Source organism: Lepisosteus platostomus, chromosome 3 (genome assembly GCF_059453375.1).
Source record: "Lepisosteus platostomus isolate fLepPlt1 chromosome 3, fLepPlt1.hap1, whole genome shotgun sequence".
NCBI classification, from domain to species: domain Eukaryota; kingdom Metazoa; phylum Chordata; class Actinopteri; order Semionotiformes; family Lepisosteidae; genus Lepisosteus; species Lepisosteus platostomus.
In genome coordinates this window covers 29109872-29134821 of record NC_142613.1, presented here as the reverse complement: position 1 = coordinate 29134821, position 24950 = coordinate 29109872, and the positions used below count along the sequence as shown (strand labels likewise).

Sequence of the window (24950 nt, the reverse complement as noted above, 5' to 3'; positions counted from 1 at the left end):
TCATTTTTGACAACGGTCCCTGCTTCTGCTTCCTGCTTCTGTTGTGTGTGTGTGTGCAACAGAGTAAATTTTTATAGAGAAATGGAGGCTGGACAGTATGCGTTACAATATAAACATTTATATTGATTTAAATCGTGTTCTGATTTTAATCGCAAACGCGTGTTTAATTATATGTGTTTTTTAATCATAATCAGGCTAATGCAACATAAATTGATACAGTATCTTTGTCTTCTAAGTATCTTAATAAACTTTCAGCATAGCTTTCTACCCGTCAAGATTTATATTTCTTGGGATTTTGGGATCAAACGTGGAAGGATTAGATTATAATCGTTTTTATTTGTCAAATACGTGATTGTATTTCTGAATGTTATGTGACACCTACAGTAGTTCACTGCTTTAAAGACATCGAATTAAGAAAGTTATGTGTAGCACTTTAGATCTTTTTTCTGAACCAGGGAAAATCTGATCATGTTTCTCTATAACAATAATAAAAAACTTTATTTTACATATCGCCTTTAAAAGTGGCATCTCAAAGCAATACAGTAGATCGAAAAACAGTTAAAAGGGACCAAATTAAATACCAGACAATCACAAACGCGTTTTCAATAAAATTATTTTATTCATTCAGCAGTTTGTGAGAGGGACATCCAGCAGAGAGAGACACACACACCGGTTTTCATTGACAAAATTGTTTTTTTTCAATTCGTCTTGTCTAACAGGAATGTTTTGTTTGTGGACAGACTGTTAGACAAGAGGAAAAGACCGCCTCCTCCTACGAAGCATTAATCGCGTATCTAAGGAAAATTGCAGTATACCTTTGTTCATGCACATCATTATACAGTATCTCAATTTGTATTTCGATAAAAAAAATCGTTTGCCCAGCCACTACTGTTGTTATTGTTTTTATCCTGTAAAGCATTTCCTTTTTCTGCGTTTTCCATTTCCTTTTTCTGATCACTCGCTTTCTGGATACACATCTCACCTGTCCTGTTCTTTGTTTCCCTGGTTTGCTGATTATGCCTGCTGCGGTCCACTCCTACCCTCACACCTAAAGAATACTATTTTAAATTTCTTGGCGCAGTTCATTAACCCTTGTATGTGCTGTCCACGCCCAAAATGCAATTTCAAAAAAGTCAAAAACCGCCCTCAAAATGCAATTTAGAGCTTAATAAGATACACTCCACAGGCAAAATTAAAGACAAAATTAAAGACGATTAAAATCTGTAATCTTTCCACTTGTACTGTGAGTCATCGGAAAGTTTCTGCTTTGTGTAAGGATGGTGAGAAAGCTCTGCTCAATGTATTTAAGGGATTTAAAAGTAAAAGGAGATGCTTCATATTGCTTGACTAATTTTAAAAACTAAGTTATAAATGCAGACGCTCCCTCGGTGCCGCGCCGGGTGTAAATATCAAAGTATACATTCCCAACAAGAATTGTACCCATCTGTCATGCAAATAAAACACCTTGAATTGAATTGAGAGAGAGAGGGGGTAGGGGGACAGATACTGTAGACAGGACTCAAGGCAAATAAGATACTTATGGGTACGCAGGCATTCACGACAGCAACATACGAAACGTTTGCACGTACTGTATAGTTAAGTTATTACTTGGTTTTCAAAGTGCAATGAAATACAATATTGTTGTTGCTGCTGTTCTTGTTGTTTTTATCCCGTAAAGCGTTTTGAGAAGCCACCATTAAAGGCGATATATACTGTAAAACCGCTGATTCTTATGGAATGTGTTCCGCAGGAGATTCAAATTTTTATTTATTTATTTTTTAATCGCGTATCTAAGGAAATCTCAGTATAACTTTGTTCATGAACAAACAGTGGCATGTTACATTATCATTAGTTTTTTTAACAAGGCTCGCCAGCTAATGTGAATCGAAACCTGTCTTGCTAGCTTTTAAAGTCGTGCATGTGTAAACTGTACTAGAGGGCATGCAAGTTACCCCTTTCAGCTGCAGGGAGTCCCTCTGCTGCAACACACAGCAGACAGAATGGGAGACTATTGCCTTTCATATCTGACACCAGTGAAGTAAAAGGGGTGTCTAAAGGGGTGATTTCAGACCACATTTTAGTTACTTTATTTTGTTTACTTTTAACATTTCTGTAATTTACAGTAGATGTCACAATAGAAGCCCGAACCCTATTATACTCAGTCTAGCCTTGGATCCTCTGAGTCCCATGACTCAGTCTTGTCTGCTTTCCTAGAATAAAACCAGTTAAGTCTTGTGTACTATGCAATTTATATTTTCCGATTCCATGCATTCCCTTAATGTTTAGAGTTTACTATATTCTCCAGACTCAAACACATAAGTACTAATAGCTCTGTCCCTTTAGGAGACTCTTTGCAGTACTGTGTCCCACTACCCCCATTAATTCTTTAGGTTGGGTCTAATATTTTCCAGTAATATACAGAATGGGATACAAAATGCTGTCAGGCAGGTAACAGAAAAGAGAAAAATATAAATATTTCCATTTTACAGACGTTCACACATTTATAACATTTTGGCTCAATAAAAAGCGAACCCAATAATTAAATGTAATAAAGTATAGTTTGGATGTTTATACATTCATGTTAATCGTATTTTTGATTTATTTCAATAAGTGTTCATGTTTCATTTGCTAACTTAGAGCATATTGTGCAATGAAGAATAAAATAGCTGCATGACAAGTGACTTCCTTCTCTCAGTGGAAATTAAAAGGTAGCCTGATAAATTATAAGACAGTAAGAAAGGTTCCAATCAGGAGGAGACAATTCTTTCCATTTTTTTTGTTTGATTGCTGGTAGCAAACTGATCTGAGGATCTACTCCAGCTCTTTCTCTTTTTATCATACAGTAAATTTTCTTTTCTTGCTTTCTGAAACACAATATAACAAAAAATAACCTCACAAACTCAAAGAAAAAATCCTTGCTCCCCCCCCCTCCCCTTGGCAGTACTTCCTCCCATGCTTTTAACTAAGGGCATCTAAAATACTGTCAAACAGCTACAATGGTATCTCTGTACAAGGCTTTGACTGTGTCAATCACAGCACCTACCGTTCCCTTACCAGCAACAACATGGATTCTAACACTCAGACATTAAAAAAAGTCAGGCCAAGAGAGAAAATACTGAGCTTTACAACATGCGGTACCAGTAACATTTTACCCACAGTAGACTCACCAACCAGATGTGTTTCAGTTTCTGTGATAAGCCTAGATTAATCATATCCTCTCCTCTAGTAGGAGCACCAAGTGTAAACATGTAACGTCCCTATTAAAAATAATGGCAAAACAGAAGTTCACTCTTTCTAGAACATACCTTCCTATGGACACTCCTAAAATTGTATAAAATAGTGTCCACAGCATCTCATAATAGAGGCAAATGGGGAACTACAAACTCATTTCATACAATGCCATCCATGAGGGGTTAAATACACCCTGAGAGAAATTAATTTCTGGATAATTCAACGGCTGTGATTTCTGGAATATGTATTATCCCAAATATTTTCAAAAGAAATTGAATCATTTCAATGAATCTGTGCCATTCAAGTACCTGCTCCAGACAGTAACCACTGCTAAGGGTTTATATGAAGCTTGCATTAAAAGACTTTAAAAAAATGTCATGTTCCCATAAAAAAGTCATGCCTTGGAGTATAGACCCCCAAAGGAATGCCATAGACTCAAACTGCAAAATAAACACATACAGAAAGAAAGTATTTGTATTGTAATTGCAAATCCTGGTATGAGTGATTGGTATGACTTTCCTCATTACAAATCTCTCATTAGAATTTAAATTTCTCTGTAACTCCAGGTCAGAACAGAGAAAATGTAACTGCCTTAAGGAGTTTACGATTATGAAACATAGAAGGATAAGCATGATACGTATGTCTTCTGTCATTTTCTAAGTCATGTTACTGAGCACCAAATCTTATTGAGAATATGAATCCATTTAAGGTTTATACCATTAAAGTAAAGGTTTATTCCATGCTGAAAATGTTTGTACCAGACTTTTTTGAGGCCTGTTTAATTGTGTCTGAAGTCTGATGTTGTAAATTTTATTGTTAAAAAGATCCATGAAAATGTCACTACTAAAGTTAGCTGGTACTGTTGGTATTGTAAGTGGCAAGTAGAGCTCATATTTTAGATTTTGTGTAGTTGCTAGCGTTGAACTGTGTGTTGGATGCACATGAATAGAAGGAATGGGCAAACATAGCTGATGCGGATCCACAGAGCCAGCATATTAAGATGTTTATAATTAGAGGCAATTTGTTTAAATAACTAGGTATGGATACTGATGTGCAAGAGAGGTGGAAAGGCTGTTTCCTTAAGCCAGCACTATAAAATGTTTTATTCTCAGTGAGATGCTGCCATTTCATAGTGGGTTTCTAACACTGTGTATAGTTCCATCCACACAGTGCCTTTACTTCCATCCATTTCTAATCTCTTTATCCAGTACAGAGGATTTGGAGCCTATCCCAGTAAGTGACGGACACAAGGCAGAATACACCCTGAACATAGCGCCAGTCCATCACAGGACAGACAGACACGAACACACACACACCAGGGCCAGTTTAAATCTAACCTCAGAACCTTTCTTTTCAGAAGACTTAGTGTCTGTATCTGCTTCATTTTCTAATTTTGGTAGCACCTCTAACTGCTTGTCTTTCTTATATGCATTTACTTTGTAATCTGTGGTCCTTTTATCTGTTTTTACATCTACTGTATTGCTTTGAGATGCCCCCTTTAATGGTGATATATCAAATAAAGTATTTTATTATTGTTATAGGGAAACATGATCAGATTTTCCCTGGTTCAGAAAAAAAGATCTAAAGTATACTAGTTTGTCACTCTTCTCATTCCCTTTGCTAAATGACTTTTCATACTAATCTGATCAATCTAACTGCCAGTTTTCTGTGCTTTCTCTATCCTGCTAGATTTGCAATTATTCTGAAAATTTTCATCTTGAAATAACTCATTTCTAAATACCTTTTTCACTGTTAACATCTTGCAGCAACTCTGCGACAAAATATACACTCAGCTCAACCTGACAGTTCATCCTGCTACCAACATTAAATAAAACAAATCTTAAGATTTCTATATTTATGTCTTTATTTAGTGGTTTCATTAGTGACAAAGGCTAAACTTTCTTGGAAAAATGTATTTTATGTGTTGCGGAAAAAACTGACTTGCTTTAACAAAATATGTTTACAAATCCTTTCACCTGGCATTTTCGTAGTTAGAAATTATGGAACGCTCTGTTAAAAGCAAGGGAGTTTTTATGTCCGTTGCAGTTCTTTTGCAACATGAATATAATTATATCGTTATTAATTTCTTGAGATACGCGATTCCATATTATATTCCCTTTTAATCAAATTCTAAAAGTATGCTTGTTGACTCCGGTATCGCATTAGTTAAAGACTTCGATGCTTAAAATGTTTAGGGAGAAATGGAATACTGGTGTGTATGTTTTCTTTAAAGTACCGAGACCAGCCATATACTGTATGTTTAAGTTCCAAAATTAATAGCGTTTATGTCCTTCACACGCGTTGCAGTATGCTCCTATTCTTTTTATGCTCAGGTACTAAGATTTCCCTTCAGTGGTAAAATTCCATATAAATATTCAATACTACAACGGGCACAGTAAAGACGTTTACTGTAAATCTTTCTACGACAGACCAGCGGACCACGAGTGCCCCTGCCGTAAGCGTTACAATATACATACCCAACATTGCTTGTACCCATCTGTCATGCAAATAAAACACCTTGAATTGAATTGAATTGAGGGGAGAGGGGGGGAATACTAAAGCCAATACTGGCTCAATACCCTCAATGGGCTTTGACGTGCTAATGCGTTGGTTTAACAGTCCGGGTGTGGCAGGCTACCAATGTCAACTCGACTCGATTGGAAGACAATGAACGTATTTTAGCCCTAAATGAATTAATAGCAAACATGGTTTACATAAAATACATTTTTCCAAGAAAGTTTATAATAATACGATCTATAGTTGAAATCTGAGCCTACTGTAAAAATAAAGGAAAAGCATTTTCAGAGAGCAATCACGCTGTGTTTATGTAGAAAAAGCGATTAGGTTTATGAGCAATCTAATTACCTATTCGCTTAAAACGCTATATAAAATAAAGTTTAGAGATGAATGATCAGTGTCCCAGTTTAAATAATTTTTGTAGGAGGGCTTGGACAGATTCCAAGTGCATTTTTGCAATTTACCTTGCATTGTCCAATGTTCTGTTGTAATACAGGCTAGAATACAGTTACAGTAGTCTAAGCTTTATCAGCCTATTTAAAATAATTTTTTTGAATCCCCGGCGGGACACACTCCATAGGAATCAGCGCTTTTCTACAGTATATCGCCTTTAAACACATATATTTAAACACGCGTTTACGATTTAAATCAAAACGTGATTCAAATCAATATAAATGTATATTTTGTAACGCATAGGTGACTATTCATTGTTATTAAAAAGACTTAAATTCGATCATGTCGTGATATTTAGAAATATAAATTTGTTTGGTGCGAGTGAGGTTTTATTTAATCTCTGACCAAGGGAAACGTTTCATTTTTTCAAAGAAATGTTTGTTAAAAAGTAAAGTCATAGTTCCATGGGATTCAATCACAGACCATGTGACATGGGAGTCAGGAAACTAACACAAAGCGCCACCGGATTTAATAACGCAATAAAAACGCTATAAAATAATGTGACTAGGCACAGAAAAAGTTTACAGCACAGTACAATAATAAATGCTGACCATGACTTTAGAAGCATAAATTACCTTACACTCAATTTAAACACAAGCTGTCTTTCTGTATGAACCTCTAAGCTGGTTCATACAGAAAATGTAGAAATGCATTAGCCTGATTATGATTAAAAAACACATAATTAAACACGCGTTTGCGATTTAAATCAGAACACGATTTAAATCAATATAAATGTTTATATTGTAACGCATACTGTCCAGCCTCCATTTCTCTATAAAAATTTACTCTGTTGCACACACACACACAATAGAAGCAGGAACCGCTGTCAGAAGGGAAGATATGTTCAAAATATCGCAAATATCGATCATGTTGCGATATTTTGAAATATAAAAGTCAATTGATTGTCCATAATATCGCTATTCTATTTTTTCGAAGAAATGTTTGTTAAAAGAAAAGTCCAGCACCAGCTGGATTCGAACACACAACCTGCCAGTTGGTAGTCACGCACCTAGACCAGTAGGCTACAAGACAGCTCGCATGAACAGGGAGGCGAAACAGCCATACACAGCCCTGTCGCAGTACACGAATATAATCATACCGTTATTAAATTCTTTAGATACGCGATTCCATATTATATTCCCTTTTAATCAAATTCTAAAAGTATGCTTGTTGACTCCGGTATCACGTTAGTTAAAGACTTCGAAGCTTAAAATGTTAAGGGAGAAATGGAATACTGGTGTGTATTTTTTTCTTTAAAGTACCAAGACCAGCTATATACTGTATGTTTATGTTCCAAAATTAATATCGTTTATGGCCTTCACACGCGTTACAGTATGCTCCTATTCTTTTTATGCTCAGCTACTAAGATTTCCCTTCAGTGGTAAAATTCAATATCTACAACGGGCACAGTAAAGACGTTTACAGTAAGTCTTTCTACGATAGACCAACGGACCACGAGTGCCCCTGTCGGTCAACCAATCACGCACCGCGTCATATTGCATCATGATACGCGATACCGCAGCCAATTACCTGCGGTACATGTCTGTACCGCTCACTTTGAATGGCTGCATCTGTATCTTTAATTGGATCTTATAGCTTCTGGTTTGTTGTTTTTCTAGATCAATGAGCTCTGCTTTGATATCTCTTTTGAATTAGTCTTTCAACTCATAAAGTTCCTTCATCATCTCTGTCTTTAGATCACATATTTCCTTACTGATTGCATAGATTGCCCAAAAGCTTTCACTCGTGTTTTTGGCCATTGCCATGTTCTTTCTCTGAGAAGCAGTTGTCGTCATGTTCTGTTCTCACATCAAGCTCTTCTTGTCCTTTCTGTCTTGGTAGACCATTTTGGGATTTTACCCCACTCATTATTGGATTGTAAAATTAGCTAAGCTTGAAGAAAAAAGTTGAATTCTGTGAAGTTTTGCTCTAAATGCCCAAGAGCTGAAAAGTTATGCCATCATCTATTTCACCACATCTCTAGAAGCTTTCTTATTATGTGTTTTCTCTGTTTTTGGCCCAATTTTTAATTGCCTTTGTTCTATTACTTATTATTCATAAACATGTATCTTATTTTTTATATGAAATACCAGGACAGAACAGACAAGGTATATAAAAAAATCAGACAGGTCAAACATTTACAATGATGCTGTTTTGAAATTACCCTAGTATTTCAACATCAAGTTATCAGTCATGTCTTCTTATTGTTTTGTTGTGTAAAGTCATGATTTGTATTGATTCTGTTCATAGAAGGCTACTGTATATTTACCAGTTCCACTAGATCAAACATCCTGCCATGGAAGGCATTATCCTGTGGATAGGAGTTTATAACCACCATTAAAACATATTTCTCAGTCTAAGATTTTATCAGTCGGATTTACCTGCTATCTGTGATATGAGCGTCTGATTACTGATAAATTTTATCTTCAGACCACTGTTTCTGCAACAGACGAGATTAGACTTGATTGGTTTACAGTATGTATAGTCTGTGTCCTACTGAAATTGTTATTCCACCCCACCTTCTGTTTTTCCAAATATCCTATATAAAATTAATCAGACACTATATTGTGTCTGTTCCCTAAACCACAGACCTTATTAGATGGGTTTTAATTTCTTCTTAGTTGTGTATGTATTTTGCTGTGTTTTCAATACTGGCTACTTTTGTCCATACTCTCTTCCCTGTTATTTTAATGTGCACCCTAGTTTTTTTCAACAAATGATTTGGTGAGATAAGATCTTGGATAAGCTTTTAGCAACCAGGTTTGTCTGCTTTTGAAGTTCTAATTCTGCTTTCTCTGTTTTAGGTGGACTTGATAAAAAATATCAGTAGTATTCCTCAGCCATTCTTGTTCACTCGTCATGTACACTTTCTCAACTTCAGAAGGTAAAATTGGAAACTTATTTCACTTCATACATCATCTTTCAAGATAAAAATAAGTGTGATCATTGCAAAATTGGTAATCTTTTAATTGTTTGATATTTAATTATATGTAACATTCAGCAGCTGACCAATTATACTCCTCTTCTCCTTTCAGGGAAAAAAAAACACTCCTCAAAATGTAACTACACTTTGTCCTTTACTTGCCTTAAAGCTGAAGGGCTAGTAGACATAATAAATACAAAGGGGTGGACCCAAATATAGTTATTGATATTACACATATTGCTTAAATTAGTATGGTTCATTATTCTCTTCATGTTAAAACTTAAACTAAATGGCCTCGGTGACCCTTGAGGCAATTCATTTGTACGAGGTTTGTACTGCAATGTGGAGCTTACTTTATGTTAGAATCTCTTGCTTTCTATTTTCATTTACCTTAACCAGCACAAACCTTAAAATGGTTTTATTAGCATACTATAAATTTTACAAGGTTTGTTGCTGTTACTTTTAATTTAGAGCTGAGATCTGTATTGTGAATCAAACTGTAATGAATGAGATTATCAGAATGTAGTTGCCAAAACCTAACTTATTGTCTAATATACTGTCCTTTCTCAGGTTTAGAATGGAACAGCCTGTGTACATCAATATAATTAGGGATCCCATAAATAGATTTCTGTCAAATTACTTTTTCCGTCGTTTTGGTGACTGGAGAGGAGAACAGAACCACATGATCCGAACTCCAGGCATGAAGGATGAGGAGAGGTATCTAGTAAGTGTTTTCTCTTCTTTTTGGGAACATCTTCATTAATTTTATGTATGTTTATTTGTTAGAATTCAGCATTGTCGGAACTGTGCTGTCCTTCACAGTATACAGTGGTGTGAAAAAGTGTTTGCCCCCTTCCTGATTTCTTATTTTTTTGCATGTTTCTCACACTGAAATGTTTCAGATCATCAAACAAATTGAAATATTAGACAAAAATAACACAAGTAAACACAAAATGCAGTTTTTAAATGAAGGTTTTTATTATTAAGGGAAAAAAAATCCAAACCTACATGGCCCTTTGTGAAAAAGTGATTGCCCCTCCCCCTGTTAAAAAATGAATCAACTGTGGTTTATCACATCTTTGGAAAGCTGAGTTCAACTTCTCTAGCCACACCCAGCCCTGATTACTGCCACACCTGACAAAGTGAAGTAGACCAAAAGACCCTCAAAAGCTAGACATCATGCTGCGATCCAAAGAAATTCAGGAACAAATGAGAAACAGAGTAATTGAGATTTATCAGTCTGGAAAAGGTTATAAAGCCATTTCTAAAGTTTTGGGACTCCAGCGAACCACAGTGAGAGCCATTATCCACAAATGGCGAAAACATGGAACAGTGGTGAACCTTCCCAGGAGTGGCCGGCCGACCAAAATTACCTCAAGAGCGCAGCGACGACTCATCCAAGAGGTCAGAAAAAACTCCACAACAACATCCAAAGAACTGCAGGCTTCACTTGCCTCAGTTAAGGTCAGTGTTCATGACTCCACCATAAGAAAGAGACTGGGCAAAAATGGCCTGCATGGCAGAGTTCAAAGACGAAAACCACTGCTGAACAAAAAGAACATAAAGGCTCATCTCAGTTTTGCCAGAAAACATCTTGATGATCCCCAAGACTTTTGGGAAAATACTCTGTTGAACTTTTTGGAAGGTGTGTGTCCCATTACATCTGGCGTAAAAGTAACACAGCATTTCAGAAAAGAAACATCATACCAACAGTAAAATATGGTGGTGGTAGTGTAATGGTCTGGGGCTGTTTTGCTGCTTCAGGACCTGGAAGACTTGCTGTGGTAAATGGAACCATGAATTCTGCTGTCTACCAAAAAATCCTGAAGGAGAATGTCCGGCCATCTGTTCGTGACCTCAAGCTGAAGCGCACTTGGGTTCTGCAGCAGGACAATGATCCAAAACACACCAGCAAGTCCGCCTCTGAATGGCTTAAGAAAAACAAAATGAAGACTTTGGAGCGGCCTAGTCAAAGTCCTGACCTGAATCTGATTGAGATGTTGTGGCATGACCTTAAAAAAGCGGTTAAGGCACGAAACCCTCCAATGTGGCTGAATTACAACAATTCTGCAAAGATGAGTGGGCCAAAATTCCTCCACAGCGCTGTAAAAGACTCATTGTGGTGCATTGGTTGTTAGTGAAACATACTGTGCATGTTTTATTCCACTTAGTATTGAATATTTATATGGAATTTTACAACTAAAGGGACATTTTAGTAGCTGAGCATAAAAAGAAGAGGAGCATAACGCATCTGAAGGTCATAAACAATATTAATTTAGGAACATAAACATTCGAAGATCTGTTCACGGCGAGGGATGAGGACTGCAGCTGACTGTGAGGCAGCTTTCCGGGGACTGCAGGAGGCACTGGTGGGGGCTCCCGTCTTGGCTTTCCCGGATCCGAAGTTGCCTCAGGTGCTAGATACAGATGCCAGTGATACGGGGGTGAGCGCAGTGCTAGCACAGGAGGGGCCGGGCAGTGAGAGGTTCGTCGCGTACTTTAGCCATGTGCTCAATAAGGCCGAGATAAATTATTGTGTCACCTAGAGGGAGTTGCTGGCTGTAGTCTCAGCCGTCCGCCACTTTTAAACCCAGTTTAAACTGCGGACGGACCATGCGTCCCTTACCTGGCTGCTCAATTTCAAAGAGCCGGAGGGTCAAATGGCGAGGTGGATTGAGATCCTGCAAGAATAAGACTTCACGGTCGTGCACTATGCGGGGTCTCGCCACCGAAATGGAAACTATCTCGCAGAGGTCCTGTGAGCTATTGCGCCTGGCAGGAGCAGCTTGAGGAGGCCGTCCGTGGCGAGGGGAAAGCGAGCGCCGCGGCCACGTCTCTGAGCGGGCCGTTTGGTGTGGGCCTGACAGACCTGGCAGCTGGAGGCAGACCCCGACATCGGGCCGGTGCTCTGCTGGAAGGCACAGGACACAGACCATGCAGGAGGAGCTCGCCCCTCACCCCAAGTCCATGAAGGCACTCTGCGCACTGTGGGAGGTGAGGAATGGGATGGCGGGTGCCCTCCAGCGGCGAGGTCAGGTGGCAGCTTGTGGTGCTGTGGTCACTCCGCAGGGTGGTTCTCTGCGCGGTGCATGGGCAGCTGGGCCTAGGGCACTTTGGCTCCGCGAAAACTCAGTGGCGACTCCAAGGCCGCTTCTATTGGGGTATCTGTCACCAGGACGTGGAGCAGTTCTGCCAGACGTCGCGATCTGCATGGCCCAGAAGGGTCCTCCCGGCCATTCATGGGCGCCCCTCCAACAACATCAGGTGGGGGCGCCCATGGAGCGGGTGGTGGTGGACATGCTGGGCCGTTTCTGTGTACCAATGCGGGCAGCCGCTACGTCCTGATGGCGGTGGACTACTTTATGAAGTAGCCCGAGGCTTATGCCTTCCTGGATCAGAGCAGTAGCCACCATAGCAGATGCCCTGCTGGAGGGAATGTTTGCCAGGCTGGGGGTGCCGGAGGAGCTCCACAGCGACCAGGGTCTTGCCGCACCAGTGGGACTGAGACTGCCACTTATCCCTCACCCTCTGGGCGTACCAGACCGCTGTGCAGGAGTCCACCAGGTGCACCCCGGCCTGCACACACTTTGGCATTCGGTTCGCCGCCGGGAGGAGTGCTGGCACAGCCGGGGCGGATTAAAAGTGAGACCTGCAGCAGCAGATGCTGTGAGTACACAGCTTCGCCCGAAGCTGCCTGACTCAGGCGGGGGTACAGCAGAAGCAGTACTATGATCTGTGCTGCAGTGGGACCCCTTTCAGACTGGGGGACTTCGTCTGGGTTTACAACCTGCAGCGCCGCAAGGGCTTCAGCCCGAAGTTGGCGCTGGCCTGGGAGGGACCCAGGGAGGTCCTAGAGGTCGTGGGGGAGGTCTGCTACCATGTCCGGTTCGGAAAGAGGGGGAAGGTGGTGGTGCTGCACTGTGACTGCCTGGATCCCTTCAGGGATCGCGAGAGGGCGCTTGAACGGGAGGGCGCAGAGGAGCACGGGGAGAAGCCAGGTCCAGATTTCACCAGGCCGGGGGGGGCTGAGGGGGAGGACTGCCAGACTCTACCTCGACGCAGTGAGCGCACTTGCCGGGTGCTGCAAAGGCTGCAGGATTGTGTGCTAGATGTAGACGGGCTATTCAACGTCAGCGGGACGCCAGACCTCTCAGGTGGGGGCAGTGTAGCACATTTGCCTGGTGCTGCGGCTGAAGAGTGCTTGGCTGGGGTGCGTGGCGAGGGGCAGGACAGGAGTAGTAGTGGTCAGGGCAGGGACAAGGAAAGCCGCTGACCAGTGCAGCTGATCCGCTGCGAAACGGGCGTACAGTGTGATGAGATCACCCGCATTCTTGTAAATAGTTCCCTGGTTACTCACCCCTGTTATACTTATATCCAATTGCCACCCTATCCCTGTGTAGCTACCCGAATAGACCCCAGTGTGTTGCTCTCTCTCTGGCTCTTGCTTGTTCTCTCTCACTTTCAGTCAGTCTTTTGCTCTGCTGGTGCGCAGTCATGGGAGTGCTGTGCTGGCTGTACCGAAGATTAATAAGAGCGCTGTTTTCTTTACTCAACAAGTGTCTGAGTCACTGAGTCCGTCCTCGTCGAACCCAAAACTATTAAAATATGGAATCGTGTATCTAAAGAAATTAATACCGATATAATTATATTCATGTACTGTAGCACAAACAGTAGTATAAGACTCTATTGATATGTGTATGGCTGTTTCAGTGGTTGATATGTCACTGTGTTTGTGGTGTGATGGCTTAAGTGACTGACTGACTGTGACTTGAACACGGTGGGTGTTTAAATCCAGCTTTTGCCATGAGTTTTCTTTTAACAAATAAACATTTCTGTGAAAAACTAAAATCACAAATATTATGGACACTCTATTTACATTTTTTATATTTCTAAATATCACAACATGTTCGTACTGTATGTACACAGCGTTACCGCATGGTGTAGGGTGCAAACCCATGTGAGCCCCAAAGCCCTACATTAATATAGCGAATTCGCCCGGTTGGGGTACGCGGTGAGGGGCATGGCGGGGAGTAGGAAAGCCGCTGACCAGTGCAGCTGTAAAACAGGCGTACAGTCTGGGCAGATCGCACGTTTTTGTGTAAATAGTTCCCTGGGAGAGTTCTCTCTCTCTCTCTCTCTCTCTCTCTCTCTCTCTCTCTCTCTCTCTCTCTCTCTCTCTCTCTCAGCTCTCGTGGGAGTGCTGGCTGGCTGGTTGTGCCGAAAAGAAATAAACAGCCATGTTTCACTCCACAAAGTACAGTATGAGTCTTTGTGGCCGTCCTCGCTGAATTCAATACATTATTAATAATATCTTCCGTGTCACATTAACATTGGAATGTTCCTTTTTTACACGTTTAAAAGGAGGCGATACACAAGTGTCCCCCTTTAACTCTTCAGTTTACAGAGAAATTTCACCAGAGCCTCCAATAATACTCTTCTTGTGTTTAATTTTTAGTTAAGCAGGATTTAAGCTACAGTATATTAATATATATTGTTATTAATTTCTTTAGATACGCAATTCCATATTATATTCCCTATTAATCAAATTCTAAAAATTTCAATATAGTGTCCATAATATTTGCTATTTTTGTTTTTCAAAGTAGCCTTTCAAAGGCTTGAGGCATCTGTTAAATTGCCCCACTGGATAAATTGTTTGTAAAGAAATCTGTTTTACGACACTTTTTTCCTCCCCCTTTCATTTTCAAAGTAGATTAGGCAAGCCATTCAGTGAAAGTCAGTTTCCCTCCCCCCCACAGACAGACTGAGTAATGTTTTCTTAGAAAAAGAGATACACAATGCAAAGCTGTGTCGGTCTTCACAGTCGAAACGTTCTGTTTTCTCTCTTCTCTTTTCAGCATGGAATAAACCTATTACTTATTCCTTTGCAGACTCCACTACTTATTAGTTACACATTTGAAACACTTTTATTTTTTTTTAATTTAACACACATTCTGTACAGAAATAAAATCATGTTTTATACACTTATAAGTAGATTAGCAGGTTACTGTCAAAATACAGATGCAGCCATTCAAAGTGCGCGGTACAGACACCGCGGTACAGATACCGCAGGTATGATGACACGGGGTACCGTGGTGCGTGATTGGTTGACCGACAGGGGCACTCGTGGTCCGTTGGTCTGTCGTAGAAAGACTTACTGTTAATGTCTTTACTGTGCCCGTTGTAGATATTGAATTTTACCACTGAAGGGAAATCTTAGTAGCTGAGCATAAAAAGAATAGGAGCATACTGTAACGCGTGTGAAGGCCATAAACGATATTAATTTTGGAACGTAAACATACAGTATATAGCTGGTCTTGGTACTTTAAAGAAAAAAATACACACCGGTATTCCATTTCTCCCTAAACATTGTAAGCTTCGAAGTCTTTAACTAACGTGATACCGGAGTCAACAAGCATACTTTTAGAATTTGATTAAAAGGAAATATAATATGGAATCGCGTATCTAAAGAATTTAATAACGGTATGATTATATCCGTGTACTTCGGCAGGGCTGTGTAGGGCTGTTTCGCCTGCCTGATCATGCGAGCTGTCTTGTAGCCTACTGGTCTAGGTGCGTGACTACCAACTGGCAGGTTGTGTGTTCGAATCCAGCTGGTGCTGGACTCTTCATTTTTATTTATTTATTTTTTAATCGCGTAACATTAACATATTACCGTATGCAAACTGTACTGTATACAGTATGTATATGTATATTTAATGTCTTAACTGTGCCCGTTTAATTGAATTAAAAAAAATTATTTAACACGAACATTAAGCTGTTTACATCTTCCGCCTGAGAACAGTCACCCGTTGCTACCCAACGCAGAATGGTGATTGGCTGACACTATCTGACACGCCTCTGATTGGAGAAAAAAGACGTGCTGGTTTGCTATACACACTGTGCCAGGAAGAGGATTTCTTTCTATTCAAAACGTGTATTTTAAAAGTTTAAGAAGTAAAAACCTTACAGCGTACACAGATTTCTAAACTGATCAGGATCGTTATCTTTGTCTTATGCATAATAATGTTCAGCGCTCTGTCCAGCAAATTAATAATAAACTTTATTTTATATAGCGTTTTAAACGAATAAGTAATTAGATTGCTCATAAACCTAATCACTTGCTTTTTCTTTTTATTTAGGCTCAGATTTCAACTATAGATCGTATTATTAATAACCATAATAACAACCAACCAACAAAAACAACCATATAAACATAACATATTACCGTATGCAAACTGTACTGTATACAATATGTATATGTATATTTAATGTCTTAACTGTGCCCGTTTAAGTATTGAATATTCATATCTAATTTTACCACTGAAGGGAAATCTTAACATACGGTATATGGCTGGTCTCGGTACTTTAAAGAAAAAAATACACACCGGTATTCCATTTCTCCCTAAACATTGTAAGCTTCGAAGTCTTTAACTAACGTGATACCGGAGTCAACAAGCATACTTTTAGAATTTGATTAAAAGGGAATATAATATGGAATCGCGTATCTCAAGAATTTAAAGACCAGACAATCGCAAACTCGTTTTCAATAAAATTATTTTATTCATTCAGCAGTTTGTGAGAGGGACATCCAGCAGGGAGAGACACACACACCGGTTTTCATTGACAAAATTTTTTTTTTTTCAATTCCTCTTGTCTAACAGGAATGTTTTGTTTGTGGACAGACTGTTAGACAAGAGGAAAAGACCGCCTCCTCCTACGAAGCATTTCGTTGATCCGATCACGAATTCTTTTCCAGTCGTACGCAGCAAGGGTTGAGAATCTCCGATTCACCATCGTACTAATGGTTTCCCGGAGATTGCAAGGCAAGGCACTTTTGCCTCTGGACCCATCGAAATTTACAGACGTGGTCCACCCCCAGTAAATTTCAAAAGTCACAAGATTTCGAAACACGAGGGCGGCGTAGCGGTCGGCTCTTGCTTTCCCGTCTATGCCGATGCACTGCAAGTACAACCCCCCCTCCATCTCCTGGGTGATGGGTAGCAGTTGGACATCTGGGAGAATTATTCGTCCCACTGGCATCTGTGAATTCCGCTGTGCTTCCTGGGGGGAGATAGCCGGCGGGGACAGCATCAACAGATTCCTGCGCGGTGGTGAACTGAGAGGCCGGGATGGAGTGTGCTGAGGCGGTGTGTGCTCTGCGGGGGGCAGAGCTTCCGCCAGGCATTGCAGCCTGCGCGGTGGGGAGAGGCACTTTTCGGGAGACAGCTGCTCAACTGTTTGACTGCTGGAACTCTAGCCTCCCAATCCTCCCCAGTAATGCATCGTAATGCTCCCGCTGCTGCCGAAATGTCTCCATACAGGTGCTGCTTCTACAGGTTGGCACCCTGGCCAGTGGCCGAGAGCAGAGACCCACGGCCTGTGGCAAAATAACATAATTCATGTAAGAAATAAAGTCACACAGTAGTATTCATCAGTCGCGGAACAGAAGTCAAAATAAACTTTTCTTTTTTTCCGTCTTACCGCTTTCTTTTTTACTGTCCTGGTGGTAGATCGTTTCGCCCGTGCGGTGTTTTCTTGAAGAACAGGCTACGAAGAAATAATTATAATTGAATTTAAAATTCAAAACGGCAATAATACCTTGTAATATGCGCTGTAATCGCGTATTTCAGATGAAGTCTGCTGTATTTGCTTACCCTTCGCTCTTTGGAAGCTGGGGCGGCAGAAGCACCCCGTCTCTTCCCGTAAAACGCCTTGGTCTCCATACTGTACTATGGTCGCTGTAGTGCAGGTTTGCAGTTTTTTTTTTGTGATGGGAGCTCACCCAATCCCTTGGTGTCTTTTATGCGTCACACATACTGTATTTCAGCGCCATATATTTCATGGATATTATGGAATATAATGGATGGATATCTTAGTTATCTTTCTAGTTCACAGGTTTGCATGCATAATTTAATTTTGAAAGCCACTGAGACATCAGGTACTACTGTTGTATTTATGAAAAAGAAACAAAACAAAAAACATACTAACAACTGTGCCATCCTACTCCTTAGTTAATACATTTTATTATTCATAAACAGTTAACATTGTTAGCAAAATATTTTGAATTATATTTAACCCTATTTTTTCTTTAGTTTTGTATTAAACTTATAATATGATAGTCAGACTTAATGTATATTTGAACAATGAAAATATATTTTTACAAGATTTTACATTAAGCACTTAAAATTAATATGGTTAATAATAGTAAACTGTAACATGCTGTAACAAGATCGGTTAAACTGCGAAGAAAATGCTTTCAGAGAAAATGTTTCAGGTGTGAAGAACATAGATCAATGCAATTTCAACCAAACCTGTTCCCACACACCCCGCCCCCACTACCATTAGAATATACACAAACATTTTAGCGTTTCATTCTGAGCAGAAGACCCTCACACCTGAAGAGTGCTGGCTGTGACGAATTAAACCGGTTTTACAGGTTTCAATCACAGACCATGTGACATGGGACTCAGTAAACTACAGTAACACCGTATTTGATAACGCTTTTAAAACGCTATAAAATAATGTGACTTGGCACAGAACAAGTCACATCAAGTCAATTTAAACACAAGCTGTCTTTAGCCCTCTAAGCTGGTTCATACAGAAATGTAGAGATCCAGGCTCAGAACACACAGCTTCATTAGCGAATACATATGCAGGACAACTAGAGAAGACGTTTTACAGAGGATGGATTTTTAGAAACATCCCATCAGACATCCCATCATATTCACAACGTGAAATCTAGAAAATAATATTACGTAACCAAAATCCGCAATATGGAAACAGAACCTGTGTAATTGTTGATAGATGATGTACTCGTAACATTTTTTCAAGACGAACTACAACATTTAAAAAATGACTTGTATGTACTTGATATCTCTAATCAATCCACGGGTCCCAGCACAAAACGAAAGTAAAACGCATACCGTTTCGCGCTTCTTATTAGTTGCTCAAAAGTAATTTGACCATATGAAATGCATAATATAAACCTAGAAACATATACGTGAGCAGTACTTAAGCACTGTAGTATCGGTGTTAAGACATACCTCTCAAATACTGTAAATCAAGTTAAAAATATCTCAAGACCGATTCTGGTCGTAATGAAACCATGCAAGGGAGTTTTTATGTCCGTTGCAGTTCTTTTGCAACATGAATATAATTATATCGTTATTAATTTCTTGAGATACGCGATTCCATATTATATTCCCTTTTAATCAAATTCTAAAAGTATGCTTGTTGACTCCGGTATCACGTTAGTTAAAGACTTCGAAGCTTACAATGTTTAGGGAGAAATGGAATACCGGTGTGTATTTTTTTCTTTAAAGTACCGAGACCAGCCATATACTGTATGTTTATGTTAAGATTTCCCTTCAGTGGTAAAATTAGATATGAATATTCAATACTTAAACGGGCACAGTTAAGACATTAAATATACATATACATATTGTATACAGTACAGTTTGCATACGGTAATATGTTTATGTTACGCGATTAAAAAATAAATAAAACTGGAAGGTCCAGCACCACCATTATGTTTATATGGTTGTTTTTGTTGGTTGGTTGTTATTATGGTTATTAATAATACGATCTATAGTTGAAATCTGAGCCTAAATAAAAAGAAAAAGCAAGTGATTAGGTTTATGAGCAATCTAATTACTTATTCGTTTAAAACGCTATATAAAATAAAGTTTATTATTAATTTGCTGGACAGAGCGCTGAACATTATTATGCATAAGACAAAGATAACGATCCTGATCAGTTTAGAAATCTGTGTACGCTGTAAGGTTTTTACTTCTTAAACTTTTAAAATACACGTTTTGAATAGAAAGAAATCCTCTTCCTGGCACAGTGTGTATAGCAAACCAGCACGTCTTTTTTCTCCAATCAGAGGGGTGTCAGATAGTGTCAGCCAATCACCATTCTGCGTTGGGTAGCAACGGGTGACTGTTCTCAGGCGGAAGATGTAAACAGCTTAATGTTCGTGTTAAATAATTTTTTTTAATTCAATTAAACGGTCCAGCTGGATTCAAACACACAACCTGCCAGTTGGTAGTCACGCACCTAGACCAGTAGGCTACAAGACAGCTTGCATGATCAGGCAGGCGAAACAGCCCTACACAGCCCTGCCGCAGTACACGGATATAATTATACCGTTATTAAATTCTTTAGATACGCGATTCCATATTATATTCCCTTTTAATCAAATTCTAAAAGTATGCTTGTTGACTCCGGTATCACGTTAGTTAAAGACTTCGAAGCTTACAATGTTTAGGGAGAAATGGAATACCGGTGTGTATTTTTCCTTGTGATATTTTAAGCTCTAGTTGAATGATAGGTGTCGCATTTTAAATCATTTTCGTAGCTAGAAATTATGAAACGCCCTGTTAAAAGCAAGAAAGTTTTTATGCCCGTTGAAGTAAAACAAAATGCCTGACAAAGTATGGCTTGGACAGATTCCAAGTGCTTGTACAAATGTGCTAAAGAAATTATACTTTGAGTATACAGCTTGTCCAAAGTCATCCATTATTAATACTATTAGTAATATCTTCAGTAAAGGCTTTGATGCATAAATATTTCTGATAAAGGTAGGTTGTGTACTTTTGTCCAACTGAGCAATCTTGCTTTCATAAAATATACCAACATTTTAATGACTGATGATTAACATGCTGTAATACACAGTTCAAAATTAAAGGCTCAAATGCTGTACATGAGAGGTTAAGCTCCCCCTGGCGGTTTTACAAGGCGACGCCGGATAGTTAGTCACGTGACACACGTGAAATGCGTGATACCGCGTGATACCGTGACACGCCCACCGGGGTATGCCGCGAAATACCTCACCCATTTTGAATGGCTGCATCTGTAGCGCAACGTCCACCACTGCCCAGTGATATAACTTTATTATAAACATGATCTAATACCTGGTGCAGTTTTTACAAAAAACGTTTTTTTAATTAATCAAATCCCAGGTGTGAGTTTATAAAGCCTGAATTACGTTCTATGCTCACGTCTGCGAAACACCTGATCATCTACTCTAAAGATTTCAGTCCTTTGTGTATATTCTAATCGCAGTGGGGGCAGGGTGTGTGGGGACAGGTTAAGGCTGAAATTGAATTGGTGATCTGTGTTCTTCACACCTGAAACACTGTTTTCTCTGAAAGCGTTTCTTGCCTGTTTAGCTGAGGCGCGCATGCTTACGCAGCTCCCTGGGTGAATTATCATACTTGACTGAGAAAGCTTTAGAGAACTTAACATTTTTATTATTAACAAGTTGTAAAATTGATGTTTACATTGGCGTTATTAATTTTTCACTTAAGTGTATGGAGGAGTGTCAGCTGTCAATGAGAGCAGACCCCCCTCTTAGGCTGGGCAAATGTTTTTTTTTTTAATTAAGGCAAATGAAAATTAAGGATGTTAAAGTGCTAGAGGTGTAAAAAATACAAAAATGCACATGAGCAAAAAGTTGTAGAAATGGAGCAGGTGAAAGGATTTGTAAATATATTCAGTTTTTTGCAACACATAAAAGACATTTTTCCAAGAAAGTTTAGCCTTCATCACTAATGAAACCACTTAATAAAGACAAAGTCAATGTTGGTAGCAGGATGAACTGTCTGGTTGAGCTTAGTGTATATTTTGTCACAGAGTTGCTGCAAGATGTTAACAGTGAAAACAGGAATTTAGAAATGAGTCATTTCAAGAAGAATATTTTCAGAATAATTATAAATCTAGCAGAATAGAGAAAGCACAGAAAATAAGCAGTTAGATTGATCAGATTAGTATGAAAAGCCATTAAGCAAAGAGGGTGTGAGAAGAGTGACAAACTAGTATACTTTAGATTTTTTTTCGGAACCAGGGAAAATCTGATCATGTTTCTCTTGATCAGGATTCCGGCTGTCCAATTACTTGGGCTTCTTTAAAAAAAGCAGGATAAGATCCTCAGATTAATATATTATTAACTACTACATTAGCTAGATTGAGTGAATGGCCTCCTGTTGTTTGTAACCCTTCTAATGGTTTTAGATTCCAGGCACTATTGATAAGTAAATAGCCACCCCCATACTGCACAGCATAGCATAATAGCTAAGTTTAAAAATAAAGAAAACAGTAAAGTACATCTTTTCTCAGGATAACTCCCCTCAGAAAGAAAGCTAAGTAACAGTTTCAAAATGCCCAAAAAAGAGTATGTCTTGCAAAAGTGTTAACTTTCAGAACCAATGTGAAACTGAAATTAAACACAGAAAACCCAGAAATTACTGGAAGCACCCCCCATCCCCGTATATTGACTGTCAAATGGTGCAGTATTCCAAAAATAATAATAAATTACAGAAAAGATTCACAAACCAACACAAGGTTGTGAAAGGTCAGTGGGCCTGTCTAGAGTGTTGAACACTTGGTTGCAGCATTTTGAATATTGTGCTTGAAAAGCTATTGACTCATGAATAGCACCCCCCTATTCCCATGTACCGCCTCTCTAATGGTGCCACATTGAAAAAATCATAAAAAATAAAGAAAAGTTTCACAGCACAATGCAAGGTTGTGTATGGTGAGGGGGGGGGGCTGTCTGGTGTGTAAAACACTTGGTTGCAGCATTGTGAATGTTATGCTTAAAATGCTATTGTCATTAGGAAGACCATCCTATTCCAGTGTATTATCTGTAGTGTCACCTTCAAAAAATCATTACAAAATAAAGAACAGTTTCACAAGCCAAAACAAAGCTGGGAAAGGTCAGAAGACCTGTCTAGTGTGTGAAACACTTAGTTTCAGCACTGTGGGTGTTGTGCTTAAAAAGCTATTGAGTTATGAAGAAGACCCCACTCTCCCAGTGTATTGCATGTCTAATGGTAACATATTGAAAAAAATCATTTAAAAAAATACTAAAAGAGGTTTCACAGCCCAAAGAAAGGCTTAAAAAGATCAGAGGACCTGCTTAATGTGTAACACACTTGCTTGCAGCACTGTGGGAGCTGTGGTTTAAATGCTATTAGCTTGTGAAGAGCATACTACTATCCCAGTGCATAGTGCCACATTAAATAAAAGCACGAGAAAAAGAGGTTCACAATGCAAAGCTGTGTCAGTCTTCTGTGTAAAAAATCAGCTTGAACATCATTGGTGCTGTTTTTAATAAGCTGCTGAGTAAAGAATAGGAATTTTCCTGCAGGCAGCAGTATTGTGTATATATTTGACCTTTACCTGAATGAAAACAGGACAAAGAAAGGGTTTCAGAAATCAAACAAAGCTTTATTCCCGTTGCTTACAGTGTGGTTAATTGTTGGTGATTATGGTGATATACAGGTTTTTCGCACGAAGCCGTATTGAGCAGTATTTCTCGCGTTGTGGACTTGTGTACACAGTGGTCCCCCAGTGTTCCAGGTAGTGCGTAATTACGCATCGATGGAAAACCGGAGGTTTACAAAAAGAATTAGCTCACTGATAGTTTTATGTAGAGGCTGTGAAAACTTTCACAAGTCTTTAAAATGCATTTGGTTTGAGGGCTTTCTGTGTTTCCCTTGTGAAGATATGGCCATAAGAATATTCGTGCGTGGTCAAAAAAATGGTGTAAAAACAACATAATGAAGGCTTTGAAGTCAGTCACAATGTACTTTGTACACACAGCAAGTGTTTTCATAACTCTAGGAGGTTTCGTGACAACGCTACAGGCGTGCCAAAATCATTTTCGAACATCAAGCTAACCTTACCCCGGTCTTCCACATGGGATCAAACGTGGAAAGATTAGATTGTAATCGTTTTTATTTTATAAATACATTTTACAAAAGTGTCATCTATAGAAAAAAGTTGTATTTTATGCCACTCGATAGTTATATTAATAGTGATAAGCTCTCTATTAAAGCTCAGATAAAAGATCAAACAGCAATATTTCACACACTGGGACTGATCTGTGATCTGTGATGTAGTTTAGTGTGAATTGTGGTGCTCTAGCAGGCTAGCTGGTGTCTGTGTGGTTTGGGCTGGCTGGCTGTGCCGAAAAATAAACAAAACCGGTTTAACAACTCTTAAGCATACTGTAGTTTTTGTTAACACAACTTTATCAGTGAAAAGGCACTTTTCCTCCTCCCTACATTCTCAGAGTAGAATAGGCTACCTTCCAATGAAAGACAGTCCCCTTTCCCCCCACGGACAGACACATTTTTTCACTGCCTATTATTTGACTAGCTATTCAGAGGGAAAGGCGGTGATGAGGCAAGCATGCTCTTTAGATACGCGATTCCATATTATATTCCCTGTTAATCAAATTCTAAAAGTATTTTGTTAATGCCGATAATGAGCGAATTCGCAGAAATGGTTAAAACATTATCACTTTTCACAAAGTATATAAACAATATGGTCAGAAAGAGCACGTAAAAACATTTCCAAAATAATAATTACATTCTGAATAGTATTAGTTTCTTTTAATAATAATTATAATTGCTTACACTTATACAGGTGCAGCCATTCAAAGTGCGCGGCACAGACACATGATTGGTTGACCGACAGGGGCACTCGTGGTGCGTTGGTCGGTCGTAGAAAGATTTAAATGTCTTTACTGTGCCCGTTTTAGTATTGAATATTTATATGGAATTTTACCACTGAAGGGAAATCTTAGTAGCTGAGCATAAAAAGAATAGTAGCATAACGCATGTGAAGGCCATAGATTATATTAATTTTGGGAACATAAACATACAGTATTACAGTATGTAAACTGTTGTAGTGGTTTGATGGGTTTACTGAGACAATTATTAATTGTAGCAGTAATCACGAGGTTGTTCGTTGGGGCTTTTAGAAAATCAATCGTCAGAACAACTAACAACGCACACACACGGGTTCAATACATGAG

The 24950-nt window shown here is 39.2% G+C and overlaps 1 protein-coding gene across 3 annotated transcripts in view; it reads left to right on the top strand.

The window, feature by feature from the left end:
• Positions 1 to 24950, top strand: part of usta (uronyl 2-sulfotransferase a) — a 313485-nt gene that overhangs the window by 242995 nt on the left and 45540 nt on the right. For 2 of the 3 annotated variants that reach the window (XM_088625122.1, XM_088625121.1), the window contains 2 exons: positions 9006 to 9085; positions 9695 to 9848. The exons of the other annotated variant lie outside the window; for it this stretch is intronic. In XM_088625122.1, the coding sequence (XP_088481248.1) occupies positions 9006 to 9085; positions 9695 to 9848 (234 nt within the window). The remainder of the gene's footprint in view (positions 1 to 9005; positions 9086 to 9694; positions 9849 to 24950) is intronic. 3 annotated transcript variants of the gene reach the window in all.